Source organism: Danio aesculapii, chromosome 6, assembly GCF_903798145.1.
Source record: "Danio aesculapii chromosome 6, fDanAes4.1, whole genome shotgun sequence".
Taxonomy (NCBI): domain Eukaryota; kingdom Metazoa; phylum Chordata; class Actinopteri; order Cypriniformes; family Danionidae; genus Danio; species Danio aesculapii.
In genome coordinates, this window is record NC_079440.1 from 39618817 (window position 1) to 39637258 (window position 18442).

Consider the following 18442-nt stretch of genomic DNA (forward strand, 5'->3'; position numbering starts at 1 on the left):
ATTAGAAATGAGTTTTATGTTTAGAAATGTGTTGAATAATTCTGCTCTTCGTTAAACAGAAATTGAGGAAAAAATAAATAAACAGGGGGGCTAATTATTCAGGGGTGCTAATATATATATACAGTTGAAGTCAGAATTATTATTAAGATGTATTGGCTTGTTTACTGGCTTTTCCTATAAGTGAAAAGTATCAATTATTTGGAAATTATTGATATGTATTGATATTTTGATCCACTTCAAATGTTGACTACTGTATGTATGTATGTATGTATGTATGTATGTATGTATGTATGCGTGCATGTATGTGGATCAAAGTGGATCAAAAAAGTTTTTTCAAAAGAATGGGTGTTGTTCAATAGTTTTAGGACAATAGTTTTAGGACAATAGTTTTAGGTTTTGATCCACTTCAAATGTTAACTACTGTATATATATATATATATATATATATATATATATATATATATATATATATATATATATATATATATATATATATATATATATATATATATATATATATATATATATATTTATTTATTTTTTTTTTTATTATTATTTTTTTTTTATTTATTTATAATTTTTCTATTTGATGTCTAAATCAGAAATATGCAACATTTCCTGTTTGGCATAGAACTATTTGATTTTATTTATATTCATGTTAGAGTAGTATAGAATCTCAAATAGCCGTTTGATCAGTTATCTCCATTTACATGATGAAGAGGGCAAAGAATGGCCAGATTATACTACTGGCTGATTCAGCAACGAAGTCTTCCGTTTCTGCTCCAATTCATGCTACTCATTATTTACTCCACCCATGGGACGCCTGTTGATGAAGGAGGCAAAGACACAGAATCCCCCATGTTTGCTCCACAGCAGATGTGTTTCCTTTTTGTTTTTCCCAACCACTCTCAAAGAGCTTGATGACGTCTTTAGCAACACTGCGATTTAATCAAAACCCAGTAGACATAATTATGTGCTGGAAATAGTGGCGTTTAAAATGCAGCGCAATGATCAATCGATACATTGGGTCAATTACAGGCAATAACTTCACGCTTCCTTGCTCTGAACAGACAAGGCTGAGGATGAAACGTGCTTTGAAGGAAAGAATGTTTTGAGTGGAAATTTTTAAATAGAGAGAGTAGAGCGCAGATGGATATCAGACAAAATATGTCTCTTAAAAAAAAAGTCCGGTATGCTAGTGCCACCTGTGCTGGAAAGTGCATCATAAAGGAGGCGAAATGAAATGTCTTTTTTGTTGTTTATGCGTCGTCTGCTGCAGCCTCGTATCAAAAAGAGTTTCTGCTGTGTTGGTGTGCAGGTGAAGCTCAAGGCCAGGCAGAGAAACGCAGTGGAGTTTTATTCACAACCAGCATGTCAGGTGAACTCCTTCTGTGTTCAATATTGAAATGCGCTTTTTACTCGCCTCTGAATCAGAAATTAGCTCGTTTTTAGCTCATCAGACCGTCGCACATAGCGTTAGGCTCTATTTATGATAATGCATTCCTGGGATTTTTAAACCTATTATCATTATCGCAGCAGAAACATGATAAACATTTGAGCAAAGCGTAATAACGGAGTTGCGGCAAGGTGGTTAAATCAGAAGTGATCAGACAGTTTGTACAGACACTTGACTTTGTCCAAGTGCTGTTCAGTTTTGACGGGTTGTTCACCATGTGTTTGTGCTGTCAATTGCTACTCGCATTGTAACTGGAGGCGTTGAGGCTTTGTTTTATGAATCATTCATTCGCATTGTTAGAAAGTCTTTGTGCAGTTGTATTGTTTTTTGTTTTGTTTTCTCTCCAAAATGTACTAAAATAATGATTTAGGGACATTGTATTCTTTGAAGTATCACAGAAATGTGTGAAAGACGAGGTGGTGTCTGCGCCAAATTAATTTTGCCCCCTAAACTCAACCATAACTGTAAATTATTTCCAAAATCAGAGGTGAATAATTGTTGAATAACAATCCTGTAGATGTGCATAAACGTAACAATAAGCCTAAACTTAACAAAGTGTGCCAAGAAAATATCCCCCACACCATTACACCACCACCTGAACTGGCTGAACTGCCACAGCCTGAACTGTTGATACCTCAGTTGTAACCAGTGGTTATTTGAGTTACTGTTGCCATTCTATCAGCTGGAACCAGTCTGGCCATTCTCTTCTGACCTCTGGTATCAACAATGCATTTACGCCCACAGAACTGCCACTCACTGGATATTTTCTCTTTTTCGGACCATTCTCCGTAAACCCTTGAGATGGTTGTGCGTTAAAATCCCATTAGATCAGCAGTTTCTGAAATACTCAGACCAGCCCGTCTGGCACCAGCAACCATGCCACATTCAAAGTCACTTAAATCCCCTTTCTTCCCCATTCTGATGCTCGGTTTGAACTGCAGCAGATTATCTTGACCATGTCTACATGCCTAAATGCATTGAGTTGCTGCCATGTGATTGGCTGATTAGAAATTTGCATTAGCATTCCAAGCAGTTGGACAGGTGTACCTATTAAAGTGCCCAGTGAGTATATAATCTATTGTTACAGTTCTGACATATCTGTTTTGGTTATACTAAATGACATTTTAACCACGCACCATGTATGATGATTATTCTTTTTTTGGCTCAGAGAAAAAAATAATGAAACGGAACACTTAAAATACAGAAATAAAAATAGTGTAAATAATATTATTTGTTTGTTTGTTTGTTTATTTATGTTCTTTGAAACCCCATATATATGAATATTAGAGTGATTTAAAAAAAATGAATTATCTTCTTTAAATAACAATATAATCAAAAACAAAGTAAAAAAAAAGTGTGTAATTCAGATTTTCCATGCCATAACATTCCATTCAGTTTTTTTCAACTGTAGGTCTGTGTATGTGATTCATACTGGCATCTTTTTCTATCAAGTAGAGTCTTGTTGTACAGCCTGCCATCTTTGGTTGTGTTTAAAGTAATTCAATATGGAAAAACACATCTCGAGACCCCTGCGTTTTATTCCATTTTGTTTGCGCTCCATCCAGCTGTTTTTGAATTCAATAACGGTCTGAACAACCCCTTACTCATTCAGCGCTGCTTAATTACACTAAATTAATGTGTTAAATTGACAGCCCTAATGAATAAATGAAGAATTTTTTTTTTCTTTTTCACACTGTTTCACTGCAGTGTTTTGATTTCGCAGATAAATAAAGAACTTCACCATGGTTTTCACACATTGCATTTGTGAAGTGATTTCAGTTTTTTGTACAGCTGAACAAACGTTCTAAGTAATTTTTTGATTTGTTTAGCAAACTACTGATGGCATTTCCTCTTTATTTAAAATAAAATTAAGAATTCATTTAGAACTTAAAGGATGATGCGTTTTCAGATGTTTAGATATTAGCGACATTGTAACTTCAGAGGACTCAATATAGTTAAATAAAATGTTCTAAATGCCAATATATTTGTAATTTAAAAAGGTTGTTGACAAATATAATAAAACTAATATTAACACTTTAATCAAACAAGAAAAATGTGAAATTTGTAGGTGCTTTTGTTATTTTACCATAGTTGTTACATATATTATGAGTAGGGCCAGATGGAATCTGCTGACATTTTTTGCTGTTTCTGCGCAGAATTTTGTTTAAAATCTGCAGATATATGCAGAATGATTTTGGGAGTTTCATAACTAAAACCTTAATATATGAAATAAAAAGTAATACCTTTTTAACTTGTATTTAATGTTAACAATGCAAATCCAATTAGATCCACTTTATTTGGTAAACAAAGCAAGTCTCTTCTATAATATATCTGCTAAACAACAGAAAATATTACTTTACAAACTATATTGTAAATAAATCATATAAATATTTTCATATTAGTCAATAATATTACTGAAATTAATTAAAAAACTGAATAAATCTAAATTTACACACATTTACAAAAGTAAATAAACAGAATCAATGGTGGGCTAAAAATCTGCGGAATTCTGCGCATCTAGATTCCGTGTGGACCTACTTATGAGTGCTTTTAGAATCCAATAAGATAAAAAAATATTGATATTAATTGTAAAACAGTATGTATTATTACATTTAGTTGCGCAAGAAGGACTTGAACCAGGCTGTACTTGTTCTGTGCTTCTTAAGGTGCCGTTCACACAGAATGCATTTTTCCTCTCCAATGAACTATTTTTCTATTGTTTTTCAATGTAAACATGCTTGATGGTCGTGTTTGACCATTAAACTCGTGTCTTGTGTCTTTTGAAGCATCTCGCAAATGAGCGCCATGTATTTCGGATGCCATGTCAAGTTGAACGATCTATAACTTTCGCACGCAGCACTGCTCATCACAGTCAGTTCCAAAAGCTTTAGACCAATAAGAAGGGCTCGGAGGTGGGGCAACTGTTGTGAGCTTCTTTTAATAGTTGGCATGACGACTGTTTATTTAGCGTTACATCATGGCGGAGGAGACACTCCAGATTATATTAAAAATATTTGCCCAGAATAGTTATATGATGCATCTTCAAGTGCTTATCATAACATATTGTTTTCCTATTTCATCTGTTATTGTCATCATTGCATCACTTTCGTAATATTGCGTCACGTGGACCTCGCACTGCGCTGCCCTTTTCCTAAACCCATACCTGTGCACCATGTCTCGCATTTTTAGAAGCAAAGACTCATACGGTATGAATGAGCTCTAAGGCTTTGTGTCCACTGGAACGTTTTTTTCTTTTCTTCTCGAGCTGAGTTTGTTTTCTGTTGTTGTCAATGGTAGAGCCGCGTTTTTTGAGCCTGCAGCGTAGCGAAGCACTGAGTCAATAGTACCTCACTGAGTCAATAGTACAGGAAATACTGAGCCTTCATAGTTTTTTCGGTAAAACTTTATTTTGATGGTCCATTTGAGTATTAGTAGACTGTCTGCTTAATATCTGTTGATACAGACATTCAACAGACATTTAACTGACTATAAGAAACTTTGCTAGTACATGTCAGGTTACACTAACTCTACCCCTAACCCCAACCTAACAGTCTACTTATAATCTAATGAGAATTAGTTGCAATGTAACTTAAATTCAGCAAACGGACTATCAAAATAAAGTGTGACCATTTTTTCAGGCAAAAAATGTAAAGTTGAAAATTGCAGCACCCCTCAGTGTCACTTTTGATCTAGCCATCAAATGACAGTGGAGGATGGGGCGGGACTACACCACACAACTATCACTAACGTCATAACTTGGTGCAAGGGCAACCAACTGAAAAAAAACCCACGCTGCGCTGCAAAAATGCTCAGAGATTAGCGTTTTTGTACAGCTTTTTGAAAAGCGCTTGTGTTTCTGCAGCACAAAAACACTCCAATGCACACGCAGCCCAAAGGTATAGTTTGCCCAAAAATTTCCTCACCATTGGCTCCCATGAATTAATTTAATTTCTGTCTTTTGTTGAACATAAAACGAGATATTTTTTCTTAAATGTTGAGAAAAAGCATCTATTGATTGAATAGTAGGGGAAAAATACTAAGGAAGTTAGTTTTTTTATCAGTGTTTTTCAGTATATCTTTGTGTTCAACAGAAGAAAGAAGTTCAAACAGGTTTTGTTTTGTTTGGATGAGCAAATGATGACAAAGTTTTAATTTTTGGTTGAACTATCTCTTTAATTGTGCTAAATGCATCTTTCTGATGCCATTTCATTGCGGATTTTTGATGTGCAAAGCACTCCAAGGTAAATTTCATAACTTCCAAGTACACTCCACGTAACAACGATGCCAGTGGGTTCAGTGTTTGTGCGACAGCAAGCAGAGGAAAACAAAACGTTTTTCATGTTTGTTCTATTATGAGGCAGGGAATTAGGTAGTTTATCATATGGAGAGCAGAAACACTGAAGGAGGACTTAAAGGGAATATTTGTCAAATCCAAGATTGGAGATGTGGGATTTACGCCAGTTTGCCAAGGACTCGGCAGAAGCTTAGGCCCGCGTGGCGAGGCTTTCTCTGGAGGCAGTAGAGGGAACAATAGGCCACTGATTGATGGTCAAGGACATTGAACCCTTCTCTCGAAGCCAGAGAAGACTAGCCTCTGGGGAGAAGAACTGCAGCCAGCCGTCGTCTGTGCAGATTACCTGGAGATACGGCCACCCTCATATAACCGCCATTCAGATGATTGCTTTCATTTCATTATGTAAACTGATGCTTTGTCTTCAGTGCTGTATGTTGTGTCTTATAGGCAGGGATGATTGCCAAACAGTACGAATCAAAACAGTTGACTTTACAGATATTAAATATCAGTTTTTTTGATATTGAACTAATATTGATGATGCTAAGGGCCATCAGGGTTGCGCAAAATACTCAATTTAAGAACTGCTTTGAGTTCACTTTGTAAGTTTGTATTTTATTGGAATTTGAAATGAAAAATCCAGTCATCATTTACTCACCATCCACTTCAACATAAAGAAGTATTTTTTAAAGCATGTTGGAAAGTGTTAGGCATTGACTTTCATTGGAGAAAATAGTATGGAAGTCAAACATTACCAGTTGAAGGTGAGTAACGATGAGTAAACTTTTATTTTTGGCTGAACTTTGCTTTTAGGTGGAATTTAAATCAGAATAACAGGAAGTCGACCTTACTGAAAGTCTAGACAGTTTAACATTGGCATTTTAGAAAATCATGTGCTCTTTCAGCATGTCTAATAAATCTGTTTGTCTGTAAGGACTTTTAAAAGTGCTTTTGCACCAGAACATGTTCACTATTTGTAAAAACCTTTTTCATTCTCAATTTTACTTTTAGTGACCATTGTCACTGGCTGAAAGAGAACAATATAATTCTGACTGGGGGCTACTTTTGAGTTCAGAAACTTGCAGTATATTATTATTGCAGATTAACCTCTCATTGGTGTAAATACCAATAATGTTTTGATTTTCCATTGATCATGTTGAACATATAATATACATATATATATATATATATATATATATATATATATATATATATATATATATATATATATATATATATATACATACATACATATATATACATATACCGTTGAAGTCAAGTCAGAATTATTAGCCCCGAATGTTTTTTTCTTTATTACATTTTTCCCAAATGATGTTTATCAGAGCAAGGACATTTTCACAGTATGTCTGGTAATATTTTTTTCTTCTGGAAACGTTTTTATTCTTGTAGTTTTTAATAAATATTTTAAGGTCAAAATTATTAGCCCCTTTAAGCTATTTTTTTTTTTTTTATTGTCTCCAGAACAAACAATGACTTGCCTAATTACCCTAACTTGCCCAGTTAAAATAATTAACCTAGTTTAGGCTTTAAATGTCACTTTAAGCTGAATAGTGTCTTGGAAAATATCTAGTAAAATATTATTTACTGTCATCATGGCAAAGTTAAAATAAATCAGTTATTAGAAATGAGTTATTAAAACTATTATGTTTAGAAATGTGTGGAAAAAATCTTCTCTCTTCTCTCTGGGAAAAATAAACGAGAAGTCTAATAATTCAGGGGGGCTTATAATTCTGACTTAAACTGACTTTTATATATATATATATATATATATATATATATATATATATATATATATATATATATATATATATATATAGAAATGTATGTAATCTTACCGAATCTTACTTTGTTTAAATGTATCCACTAGTTCCTTTTTGTTTGTATGTTTTTTTGTTTTTGTTTTATTCAAATTCAAATTCAGAAACCAAAACTATTTATTTTACAGCAATATAATAACAATAAAACTGTGGAAATGCTCTTATAACTGCGACTTGTTTTATCATAGCATAAAAGCAGCACAAAGAAGCGAGAGCTCTGAATGAAATTCATTAAGCAGCTTAACGACAGGTCTTGTGCCAGTTAAAAGGAATGGTGGGCCTCGAACTAGCTGCTGATTATAGGTTAGCAACCCCTCTTTTTATTCTGCGCTGTCACACCAACAACATTATGCCTAAAAACTTAAGCTGTTAACTAAATCAACCAAAACAAATGCATAATGGAGGACTGAGAGAGAGCTCTCATTTGCTTTAATTGGAGTCTAGTCTTATATATAAATATAAAGCTATGCGGAAACGTCTGTCCATGGCCTTAAGCCGTTTCTCGGCAGTCATTATGCAGAATTATAATACGTGTACTCTTCATAATCATACGAAGGGAAGGCGTTTGTGTGCTTTAGATAGAGTGCATAACCATGATTTAGACGCGCATGACTGATTACTCCCTGATCCGAACTTAATGAGGAAATTGATGCTCTTGCATCTCAAGATATGCCGTCGGTTAATCCGACGATTTGTTTTTCAGCGCAAAATGTCACCGCACTCTTAATACCTGCACCGACTTCCCTCATCCGTCTGTGGGACTCTTCAATAACCTCTTTTCTCACTGTATTTGCACACTTTGGACCCAAAGCAGAGTAATCACAAGGCAGCCACTGTCTGGATGGGGAGGGCTTGAGTTAATTAAAATGGCAAGTGCAGTAACAACCTGCACCGTCACAACAACAGACTGATTTAGACGCAGTGGGATATTAAACAGTGCAACGCAGCCAGGCAGGTAATATTGGTGCTTTCCTTAATTGCTTCCAGTGGCAGATGATAGGATGTTTCTGGCACGACCCTGAATCATCTCTGACGTTACAGTAGCTGTTAGTCCGACGGGGCGCCAGGAAGAAATATACAGTGGGGACCAAGCGTTTTGTCCTTTTACTTTTCACAGGCCATATGGCATTGTTTGTTTTTTGACAAATAGTTAGATCCTGCAGCAGGTGCCTATAGCCCGAATGATTGTGTTGCATTGGTAGCGCTGTGCACACTCCGTGGCTCTGGCAAAGGGGCCAATGCAGGATGTGAGCTGTTTCCATGGTTACCGGCTGCCTAGCAAAAACTGTGTCATTATCCGGTGCTTTGGATGGAGGCAGAATGAAGCCGCAGTGTACAGGGCAGTTTTCTCTCCTCGTTTCCTCCCCGGCCTCACGCACATCATCACAATTTGCATCATTTTCTATCTAGCGCACCCATTTCTGATATTCCGGGCCCGTCTCATTGCAGGTGGCTGTAATTTTTTGGTATGGAGATTTTTAAGCAATGCTGGTAATTTAAAGCCGTAAAAGCTGGAATGGAAGGGAAAATGGATGCGCGGCTTTTCATCTGAGCTTTGAGCTCCCATTTTCGCAATTCGGGACTTGTCACAAAGCAATTATTTTATCAACCTTCTATGCACAAACATACTTATTACTGTCAGATGTGCTATTTGATGCTGTGATTCAGTCTTATTGCGGTTTCCAATGTGGGAAAACAGATGAATCCATATCATAATGACTCCATTAGATACTGTCATCACATGTATCTGTAAATTACCCACACAAACAGAAGCATCAGAGAATGTGCTGGTGTAACGAAAATCAGGTGGATGGCAATGTCAAAGTTGTTGCAATAATTATCATGATAAATCATGACAATATTGAAAAATTATCAAAAAGGCATGCATTCCACAACTCTATATGTGCTACAGCGAATAAAGTTGGTACCTACCCCTTTTTGTACATTGTGTAATTTAAATTCTGTGGGGACTTACAGTTGAAGTCAGAATTATTAGCCCCCCTGAATTATTAGCCCCCTGTTTATTTTTTCCCCCAATTTTTTAACTGCGAGATTTTTTCAACACATTTCTAAACGTAATAGTTTTAATAACTCATTTAAAATAACTGATTTATTTTATCTTTGCCATGATGACAGTAAATAATATTTGACTAGATATTTTTTAAGACACTTCTATACAGCTTGAAGTGACATTTAAAGGCTAAACTAGGTTAATTAGGTAAACTAGGCAGTTTAGGGTAATTAGGCAAGTTATTGTATAACGATGGTTTGTTCTGAAGACCATCGAAAATAAAATTGCTTAAAGGGGCTAATAATTTTGACCTTAAAATGGTTTTTAAACAGTTAAAAACTGCTTTTATTCTAGCCGAAATAAAACAAATAAGACTTTCTCCAGAAGGAAAAATATTTCCAGACATACTGTGAAAAGTTCCTTGCTCTGTTAAACATAATTTAGGAAATATTTAAAAAATAAAAAATAAATAAAAGGGGGCTAATAATTCTGACTTCAATTGTATATATATACTGTATAATATGTTTATATGTGTGTTTTGAATCTCCTTTTATCAGTACATTTTGGGCAGTTTTTTCTTTCAAACTATCTCAGAACTTTGTGATACGTTTATTCCTAAAAACCCCAATATTTGTTTATTGAATGATGATTATGATCTTAACTTAAACATTTTCCAACATATGATATTTCATACTGCAGCCAAGAATGTTATATTTAAAATTTGGCATGAACCTGCATTCCCAGCTTCCAAAATGGGCTTATAGAACTAAAAAATATTGCGCTGTTAGAACCTTCTACAGCAGAAATAACAGAGCTAAACCCCAAACAATCAAACCATGGTCTGATTTTATTGCGAAAATTTCTTATGTAATGACTAGATTAGAGATGCCCAAACTAGGACCCGCAGGCCAAAGTTGGCCCATGGTAACCTTAGATTTGGCCCGCCAACCAATCAGAGAAGAGATGGACTAATAATGGGGAAGGTTGGGGTAAATCCCTTAAACAGAGATCATAATTTCTAATACGTAATATTTTGTTTGTTTGTTTAATTGCTGAGCTACAAAAAAGCTAATTGAAATTAAATGTTTCAGTTAAATGGGAACCCTAAAACACTTTTTTTTAATGTTGACCAATATATGCAGTATGTATAAATATATAGCGGTTGCTAAGTCATTGCTATACGGTAGCTAGGGTGTTCTGAGTAGTTGCTAAGGCATTGTTAGGTGTTTGCTAGAGTGTTCTAGGTGGTTGCTAAGACATTGCTAGGGTGTTCTGAGTGGTTACTAAGGTGTTGCTAGGGTGTTCTAGGAGGTTACTAAGGTTTTGCTAGGTTGGGTGGGGCTAGTAAGTTAAAAGGTCATCAGTAGGCCGACACGGAATCTGCGCGTGCTGAATTTCGCAGATTTTCAGCAGATTTCCGCAGATTTTTAGCCCATCATTAATTGTTTATTTACTTGAGTAAATGTGTGTAAATCTATATATTTATTCAGTGTTTGAATTAAATACAGTAACATTATTAACTAATGTGAAAATGTTCATCTGATTTATGTACGATGCAGTTTGTACAGTAATATTTTCAGTCTTTTAGTAGATATATTATATGAGAGACTTGCTTTGTTTACCAAATGAAGTGAATCTAATTGGATTTGCATTTTAAGCATTAAATGAAAGTTAAAAAGATAATATTTTGTATTTCATATATTAAGGTTTTAGTTATGATACTCCCAAAATAATGCAGCCAAATTTTAACATAATTCTCCGCAGAAATAGCAAAAAACGTCCGCAGATTTCGTCTGGCCCTAGTCATCAGTGATTGGCAGATTTGTAGTCTGAGTTAAATGAGCCCCAACTTAAGTCTGTATGACAGTCTGGCACAAAGTTATGAGGTCCCAAAGTTTGGTCCAATGTTAACTCAATAGGACTTTTCCAGATTTTCTGGGTCAGTTTTCAGAAAACTGTAAGTCAGATCAGTTGGAAAAGATATAGCAACCTTATTCAGTAAAGTTTGGAGGTTTGTCGTTAGTTTGGTGGTTGTAGTATGAACGGTCTAGGAGGAGATGCATTCTTAAAATAGTCTTAAGAAGAAGACGGAGGAAGAAGAAGTTTATGTAGTATAACAGTATGTTGGCTTTCCTAAGCCACCATAGTAAATAAACAATGTGAAGTAGTTATGCTTGAAAATAAATATCTTTTAATGATGAACATTGTTGAAAGAAACTCTAAAAGTTTGGATGATAAATAATTATTGACAGTGTTCTGAAGTGCGCACATTAAACATTATAATGCATGTTTATTTTATTACTAAAAATCAGTACATCTACCTCCAGGACACATAATAATCTCCAGAATGTGTGTGTGTGTGTTTGTGTAATATACTAATCTCCTTAGGTAGGCCAGTGTCTGTCATTACCAGAGCTGGGAAACAAAAACTCTCATGAAGATGAATGCCTGCACACTCTCACACCTGTTCAGAAGCGCCTCTCCTGAGTACTACACTCAAGTTGTTTTGCTTCGGGGACAGACCTGAAGGCTTTCTGCCACTGAGATCTGTGCTCGCTGTGAAAATATGAGCATAGCTAGCGTCAGCATGGGCTTATCAATGCTAAGGCAAGAATCCCTATTACTACTCATACTTGGAGATTAAACTTTGCCTTGTGCCTGCATGCTGCAGACATAAATAATCCTGTTTTTTAATAATTGACCACCTCATGGTAACATACAAAGAACCACTCTTAGCAACAAGATGGCAACGTCCCGGCAACCAACCAGAGCGCTCTACCACAAAGCAACATGCTAAGAATCTTTCAAAGTACCATAGCAAAGGCATAGCAGTAGCCTGGCAAACACCCATAGCAGAACAGCCATGCTAAGAATCATTATAAGTTCTTGGAACAGTATGCGGTAAGCTACAGTATAGTGTTGCATGATATACCAGTACTAGAAACTGGTCACTATTGATACGGTTTGCTTTTATCTCTAGCTAGTTATGTTGACAGCGTACAGCATACATACAGTAAATGAAAACTGTAAAAAAAAAGCTTTTTTATTGACTGACTTAGTCCTATCACATTAAAAGAACAAACACTATACATCTCGCTATATTTAGACACTGCTTTATTTGTTCAAACCTTATTTTAATGGTCCGCTTGTTGAATTTAAGTTACATTGCATCTACATTGCATCTACAACTAATTCTCATTAGATTATAAGTAGACTGTTAAATTGGGGTTAGGGTAAGTTGACATGTACTTGCAAAGTTTCTTACTGTATAATCAGTCTGTTGAAGGAGCAGTATCAACAGATATTAAGCAGACAGTCTACTAATACTCAAATGGACAATCAATATAAAGTGTTACCCTTTATTTATGTATTTATTTATTTATTTATTTATTTATTTCAGAATCAGAAAGAGCTTTGTTGCCAGGTACTGTATGTTCACACATACAAGGAATTTGTTTTTGTGACAGAGCTTCTACAGTGCAACAGAATTACAGCGACAGGACAAAAACAGATAATAAATATATATTTTAAAAATAGAAGTAAGTAGTGAATGCAAATATACAAATTGATAAGTGTATGTACAGGTATATTACTATATACAACGTTATATGTGCAGCTGTTATGTGCAAATTGGCATGTAAAGTGTGTTGTTAAATAAGTGTATACTGTATGTGTATAAAAGTGTATAGCAAGTAGTGATGTTGGTTCCACAATTATTATCATCAAGTGTTTATAAGATGGATTGCCTGAGGGTAGAAGCTGTTTTTGTGTCGGGCTGTTCTGGTGCGCAGTGCTCTGTAGCGTCGACCATAAGGTAAAAGTAAAAGAGGCAGTGTGCTGGGTGTGAGTGTTCTAGAGTGATTTTGGCAGCCCTTCTGCTCACTCTGGATAAGTACAGTTCTTGGAGAGTAGGGAGGGTTGTACCAATGATTCACTCAGCAGTCCCAACTATTCGACGTAGTCGACGGAGGTCAATGTATATTTGTGTATGTATGCATGTATGTTTGTACTTTTATTTCTTTAGTTTTTATTTCCAAAATGAATCTTCATTGCATTTAACAAGTTTGCAATGATTATAAAGCTTGTTGTTTTGATGATTAATGAAGGAATTATAATCCTTTATTTCATTATTTCATCTTCATTTACAAGTAGCAGGGTATTTACATTCACTATATGTTTCTGTTTATTCGCATTCTGTCCTTTTGTGCCCCCTGGCGGCATAGCCGCAAGCTGCTGTTACACCTAAAAACGTGTTCTTAATCCCTTAATACCGCTGCGGCACCACACGCTGCGTTAATGGTCATTTTGAAGTGTCACCCACTGTACATAAGTGCTCAGCATAATTGAGTATATGAATATTTATATACATATTTCAGTGAATATTGGTCATATAGTTTGGTGCATTTGAACAAAGCAGATTTATTAAATGGATATATTTATTAAAATAATAATTTAGTCACCGAACACTTTAGAAATAGAAAGATAATAGATTTCAATTCATGCAATCTTTTTACATTTTTTATTTAATGTTTTTCCCCAACATATACATTTGTGTACATTAGTTTTTAGACCATTATTATAAGTTATTTTGTTTGGTTATCTCCAGATTTGTGTTCTTGGCCAATCTAATGTATATGCACAAATATAATACTGTAAAGCTTCCTATAGAAAATATTTATATAAATGAGAGATTTGTGAGGGGTGTACTTGTATATGTTGAGCATTGTACATGTGCAGTGCAGGACTGCTTAAAGGATAAGTTCACCCAAAAAAATACTCACCTTTTTGAGTTTCTTTCTTGTGTTGAGTACAAAAGAAGATTTTGGAAAAAGCTTGTTGCTGGGACCCATTGACTTCCATTGCAATATTCCTTCCTACTGTGGAAGTCAATCAGTCTCAGCAACCAGCACTCTTTAAAATATCTTCTTTTGTGTTTAACAGTAGAAAGATACTCATAAAGGTTTAAAACCACATTATAGGCAGAGTAAATGATGGTCATTTTCATTTTTGGGTGAACTATACCTAAAAAATAGTGACTCGTTTTGCAGGAATGACAAAATAAATTAATCTTTCTTCGGTGTTACAAAAGCTTCACTTTTTACATACAGTACACACAAAATGATGGCGAAATTGCCATCTTGCTGAATATCCTCATTGGTATTATATACAGTAGATCATGGCCTAGTGTTCCTGGTGCCCTCTGTATCGAGTTTTAATCAATCAGCAGCCAAAAAAAAAAGAAGAGAAAATCCCTTACCGCTCTACTAAATCACTTCAGTAGCTTTAATAATAATTAGACTAAGCTAAATTCATCCAGTAAAGACCCTTTCTGTATCGTGTCTTTCTTGAATACTACTGTTAAGTAGACATCCTCTATCAAACATATATATGGGCACGTTTTACAATAAGGTTTCATTAGTTAATGTGTTTTCTAACATTAACCAAATATGAACAATACTTGTACAGCATTTATTAATCATAGTTCAACATTTACTAATGCAATAAATGCAAACTCCTGCTTGTAAATTGCACTGTGAGTCAATATGAGCTACTGTAACAATGAACAACTGTTTTTTTATTAACTTACTTTAACAAAGATGAATAAATACTGTAATAAATGTATTGTTAAATGTATTGTCTGTGTTAATAGTAAATACATTAAAGTACAAATGAAATCAGAACTAACCATATGATTTTGTTAGCTCAGATTGACAGTTTTATGGTGAACAATTCATCTGTGCAAGTCATTAAGAAAAAAAAAGTTTACCCTAGTAATCTAAAATTAAAATCTGAAAATGCACTTCCTGTTTTCTCAGGCTGTGTCCAAAACTGCCTACTCAGTAGGTTCTGCATTTAAATTTAAATACTACTCAGCTGTTAGAATAGTACGTTCTATACAGTATGAATGTAAGCAGTATGAATGGAACTTGGACTTACTACATCTGCCATTTTGTCATCATTATGTTACCTACCCACGTCAGTTGCGTCGCTTCACTCCCATTCAAGAATTCTCTCGCAATGCACCATGGGATAGTATAGCATCCGTCCGATGCACACTTCAGAATCGCGCCGGAAGTAGTAGGGTAGGATACTTCTCACGTACTGTTTTTCAAAATCTATGAATTCGGACATACTACTCAGCTCGCATATTGTTTTAGCTCACTATATAGTATGGAAGTATGCAATTTCAGATGCAGCTTCAGATTACGTGATTTTATGTATTGGGCATGGCTAACATACTTAATCACGCCCCTCCTACTGACCACAAACAGAAATAGTGAGGAGGAGGTGTCTGTTAGGGTGTAAAAACTCTCCCCAAACCCTTTTCCCGATCTTTCTGAATGAAATGCCTACTTTACTACATTCAGTCAGCTCGCAGTAGAAAAATCAAGCCACGCCCACTGTTTTTAGCATGCTATATAATATGGAAGTATACGATTTTGGACACAGCTTCAGATTTCGTGATTTTGATGTATTGGACATGGCTAACATACGTAACCATGCCCCTCCTACTGGCAACAAACAGAAATAGTACGGAAAATGAGTCTGTTAGGTTGTAAATACTCTCCCCAAACCCTTTTCCCGATCTTTCTGAATGAAATTCCTACTTTACTACATCCAATCAGCTTGCAGTAGAAAAAACAAGCCACGCCCACTGTTTTATCTTTTTATATTCCATTTCTCTTAGGTACTGCGTCACAACATGAATAAAAATGGTCGCAGCTTCCGGTTCATGTGGACTTTAATGAACATTAACTAATACAGGCTCATTGTAAAGTGTTACCGAAATGTTTATTTGACAATTACAAATAATCAATTTTATGTACTGCATTTGCCATATGGTTCTTCTTTTTAACTATATTGTGATTTGCCACCATGAACGTTACCGAATTAATCAGTTTTATTAAATATCATACTGCATAGCAACTACTTGCCACCCACCCCAAACAACCTACTGTAGAAGCATTGAGTTTTTGAGTACATTGCGCAATACAAAACACTTATTGTCATGATAGATAAAACAGACCTCAGGAGTTCCATGCACCAGGAGGTAAAGACACGGCAGAGAAAGCTGTACAATCATTACGTCTTTGGGACAAACAGTTGTACCCTCTTATTTGAAACTACCCAGCATGTTTTTAAAACAAGGCGTCTTATTGAAGGACTCCTTCAGGCATCCGAGTCTTGATTTGAGAGTGTGAAGGCAGGCAGCGTGAGCTCCGCTTGCACGAAAAGATAGGAGGTACTGCTTGACTGAGACTATGACTGTCTGCCAGGAGAGAGAGCGAATCTGCTAATCAGCGTGTGTCTCTGCTCTGTTGTTTACAGCACCCAACACCGCTCCGTATGGAAGTACAGGAGGCGCTGAAGTCCTGCTGGCCTGCCGGTACCTGATCCTGGCTCTCTCTTCTCTCGTCAGCGTTTACTAGCCCTGGGGACGGCCATACACAATGACTGTAAAGAACCCTTTTGAGCATTTACAGATCCTTTGACATTGCTGATGGCTGGATCCAATCTGGTACAGTGTGTTTGGAAAGCGGCGAGGGATTTTAATCAGCATTGCTTATGTTGGGATGGTAATTTTCTTCTGTGGTGTTTGTCATCATGTAAATACATGCGGTTTTAGGGGGTTTGTTTTCCGTTCTTCTCTTATTTCCTTTTTATTTTTGTGAATCAGCACACATTGTCCCCCTTTCGAACGCTCTCAAATTAACTGAAATCACACTTTGGGAAAGGGAGGGCTGTGACATTAGTGTCTTTGTTAGTGGAAAAGAAGAGACGCCCTAGTGTGCCACCTTGCTCTCCATGCTGGTACATCATTCACGTACTTATAAAGCGGGAAAGGGGTTTGAATAACATGCTTTTTTGGCTGAGCTCATTTAAATCCATTGAACCAAGATACACTGTTTAAGATTTCACAAAGGGAGAGATATTGAAATTGATATCAGACGTAATACAGTCAAAGGCGAAGCGAACAATTGAAGAGCAGCTTTAGTTTAATGCGCTACAGTAAAAAAAAGAAATGATTATTCATTTTTTTTGGACCAAATCTACAGCCATACCTCAATGGTTTGGAACTCTAGGCTATAGACTCCAATTATGCAGAGGAAGATGGTACGCCTTTCTAGGCTGATTTAATTGCTTGTACAATCCTAGGTTGTACTTTGGATATGTAAAACTATGAGGCAAATTGACATTCTGTAACGTAATTTGTGACTGATGCAGTGGGTAAAAGGTTATAAAATAACAAAGCGGAGTCACAGAGCCGTTCCTTTTGCCCTGGAGGTCTTTAAACGAGAGTCTTAGGTTATATTGTGGAATACAAAAGAATAGGGAAATATTTAGTGTTGCGTTTGATGTTCTATTGAAGAGAAGATATGAAATAACAATAGCACATAAAGGCATTATGCAGTTGGCAGCGTGAATAGTAATGTAACAGGCAAATCCAAAGTCCAAAGTTGAGGGAAGACAGCCAAAACTGGCTCATATTTCATTTCAAATGAAGAAATTATGGACAGTGTCTAATGGTACTTATCTGACGATCCTCCATATCATTTGTTTTCCTTCATTTTATAGATTATGTTGTATGGTTGTGATCATTTGAACTGGATTTTATAATGTATTAACATATTACCTGCTTTGCTTCTGTCAGTGTGAAATAGTTTTGAATAGGGAAGCAGAAAAAAAAAAGAATATGCACTTCCCGTGTGGGGACGATACGAAACTTTCAAGTGTGGATCCAAACATGTGAATGAATATTATTTGAAAATACGTATGCAGTATGGCATAGTTTACAATGTTGTCTTTCATTTTAGATGCCACAACTGTTGTTGATTCTTGTCAAA

The 18442-nt window shown here is 35.6% G+C and overlaps 1 protein-coding gene across 1 annotated transcript in view; it reads left to right on the forward strand.

Moving 5' to 3' along the window:
• Nucleotides 1–17359, forward strand: part of negr1 (neuronal growth regulator 1) — a 231929-nt gene extending 214570 nt beyond the window's left edge. Inside the window, exon 7 of the mRNA XM_056460143.1 lies at nt 16926–17359. Coding sequence (XP_056316118.1) covers nt 16926–17026 — 101 coding nt within the window. The 3' untranslated portion in view covers nt 17027–17359. The remainder of the gene's footprint in view (nt 1–16925) is intronic.
• The last annotated feature ends 1083 nt before the right edge of the window (nt 17360–18442 follow it).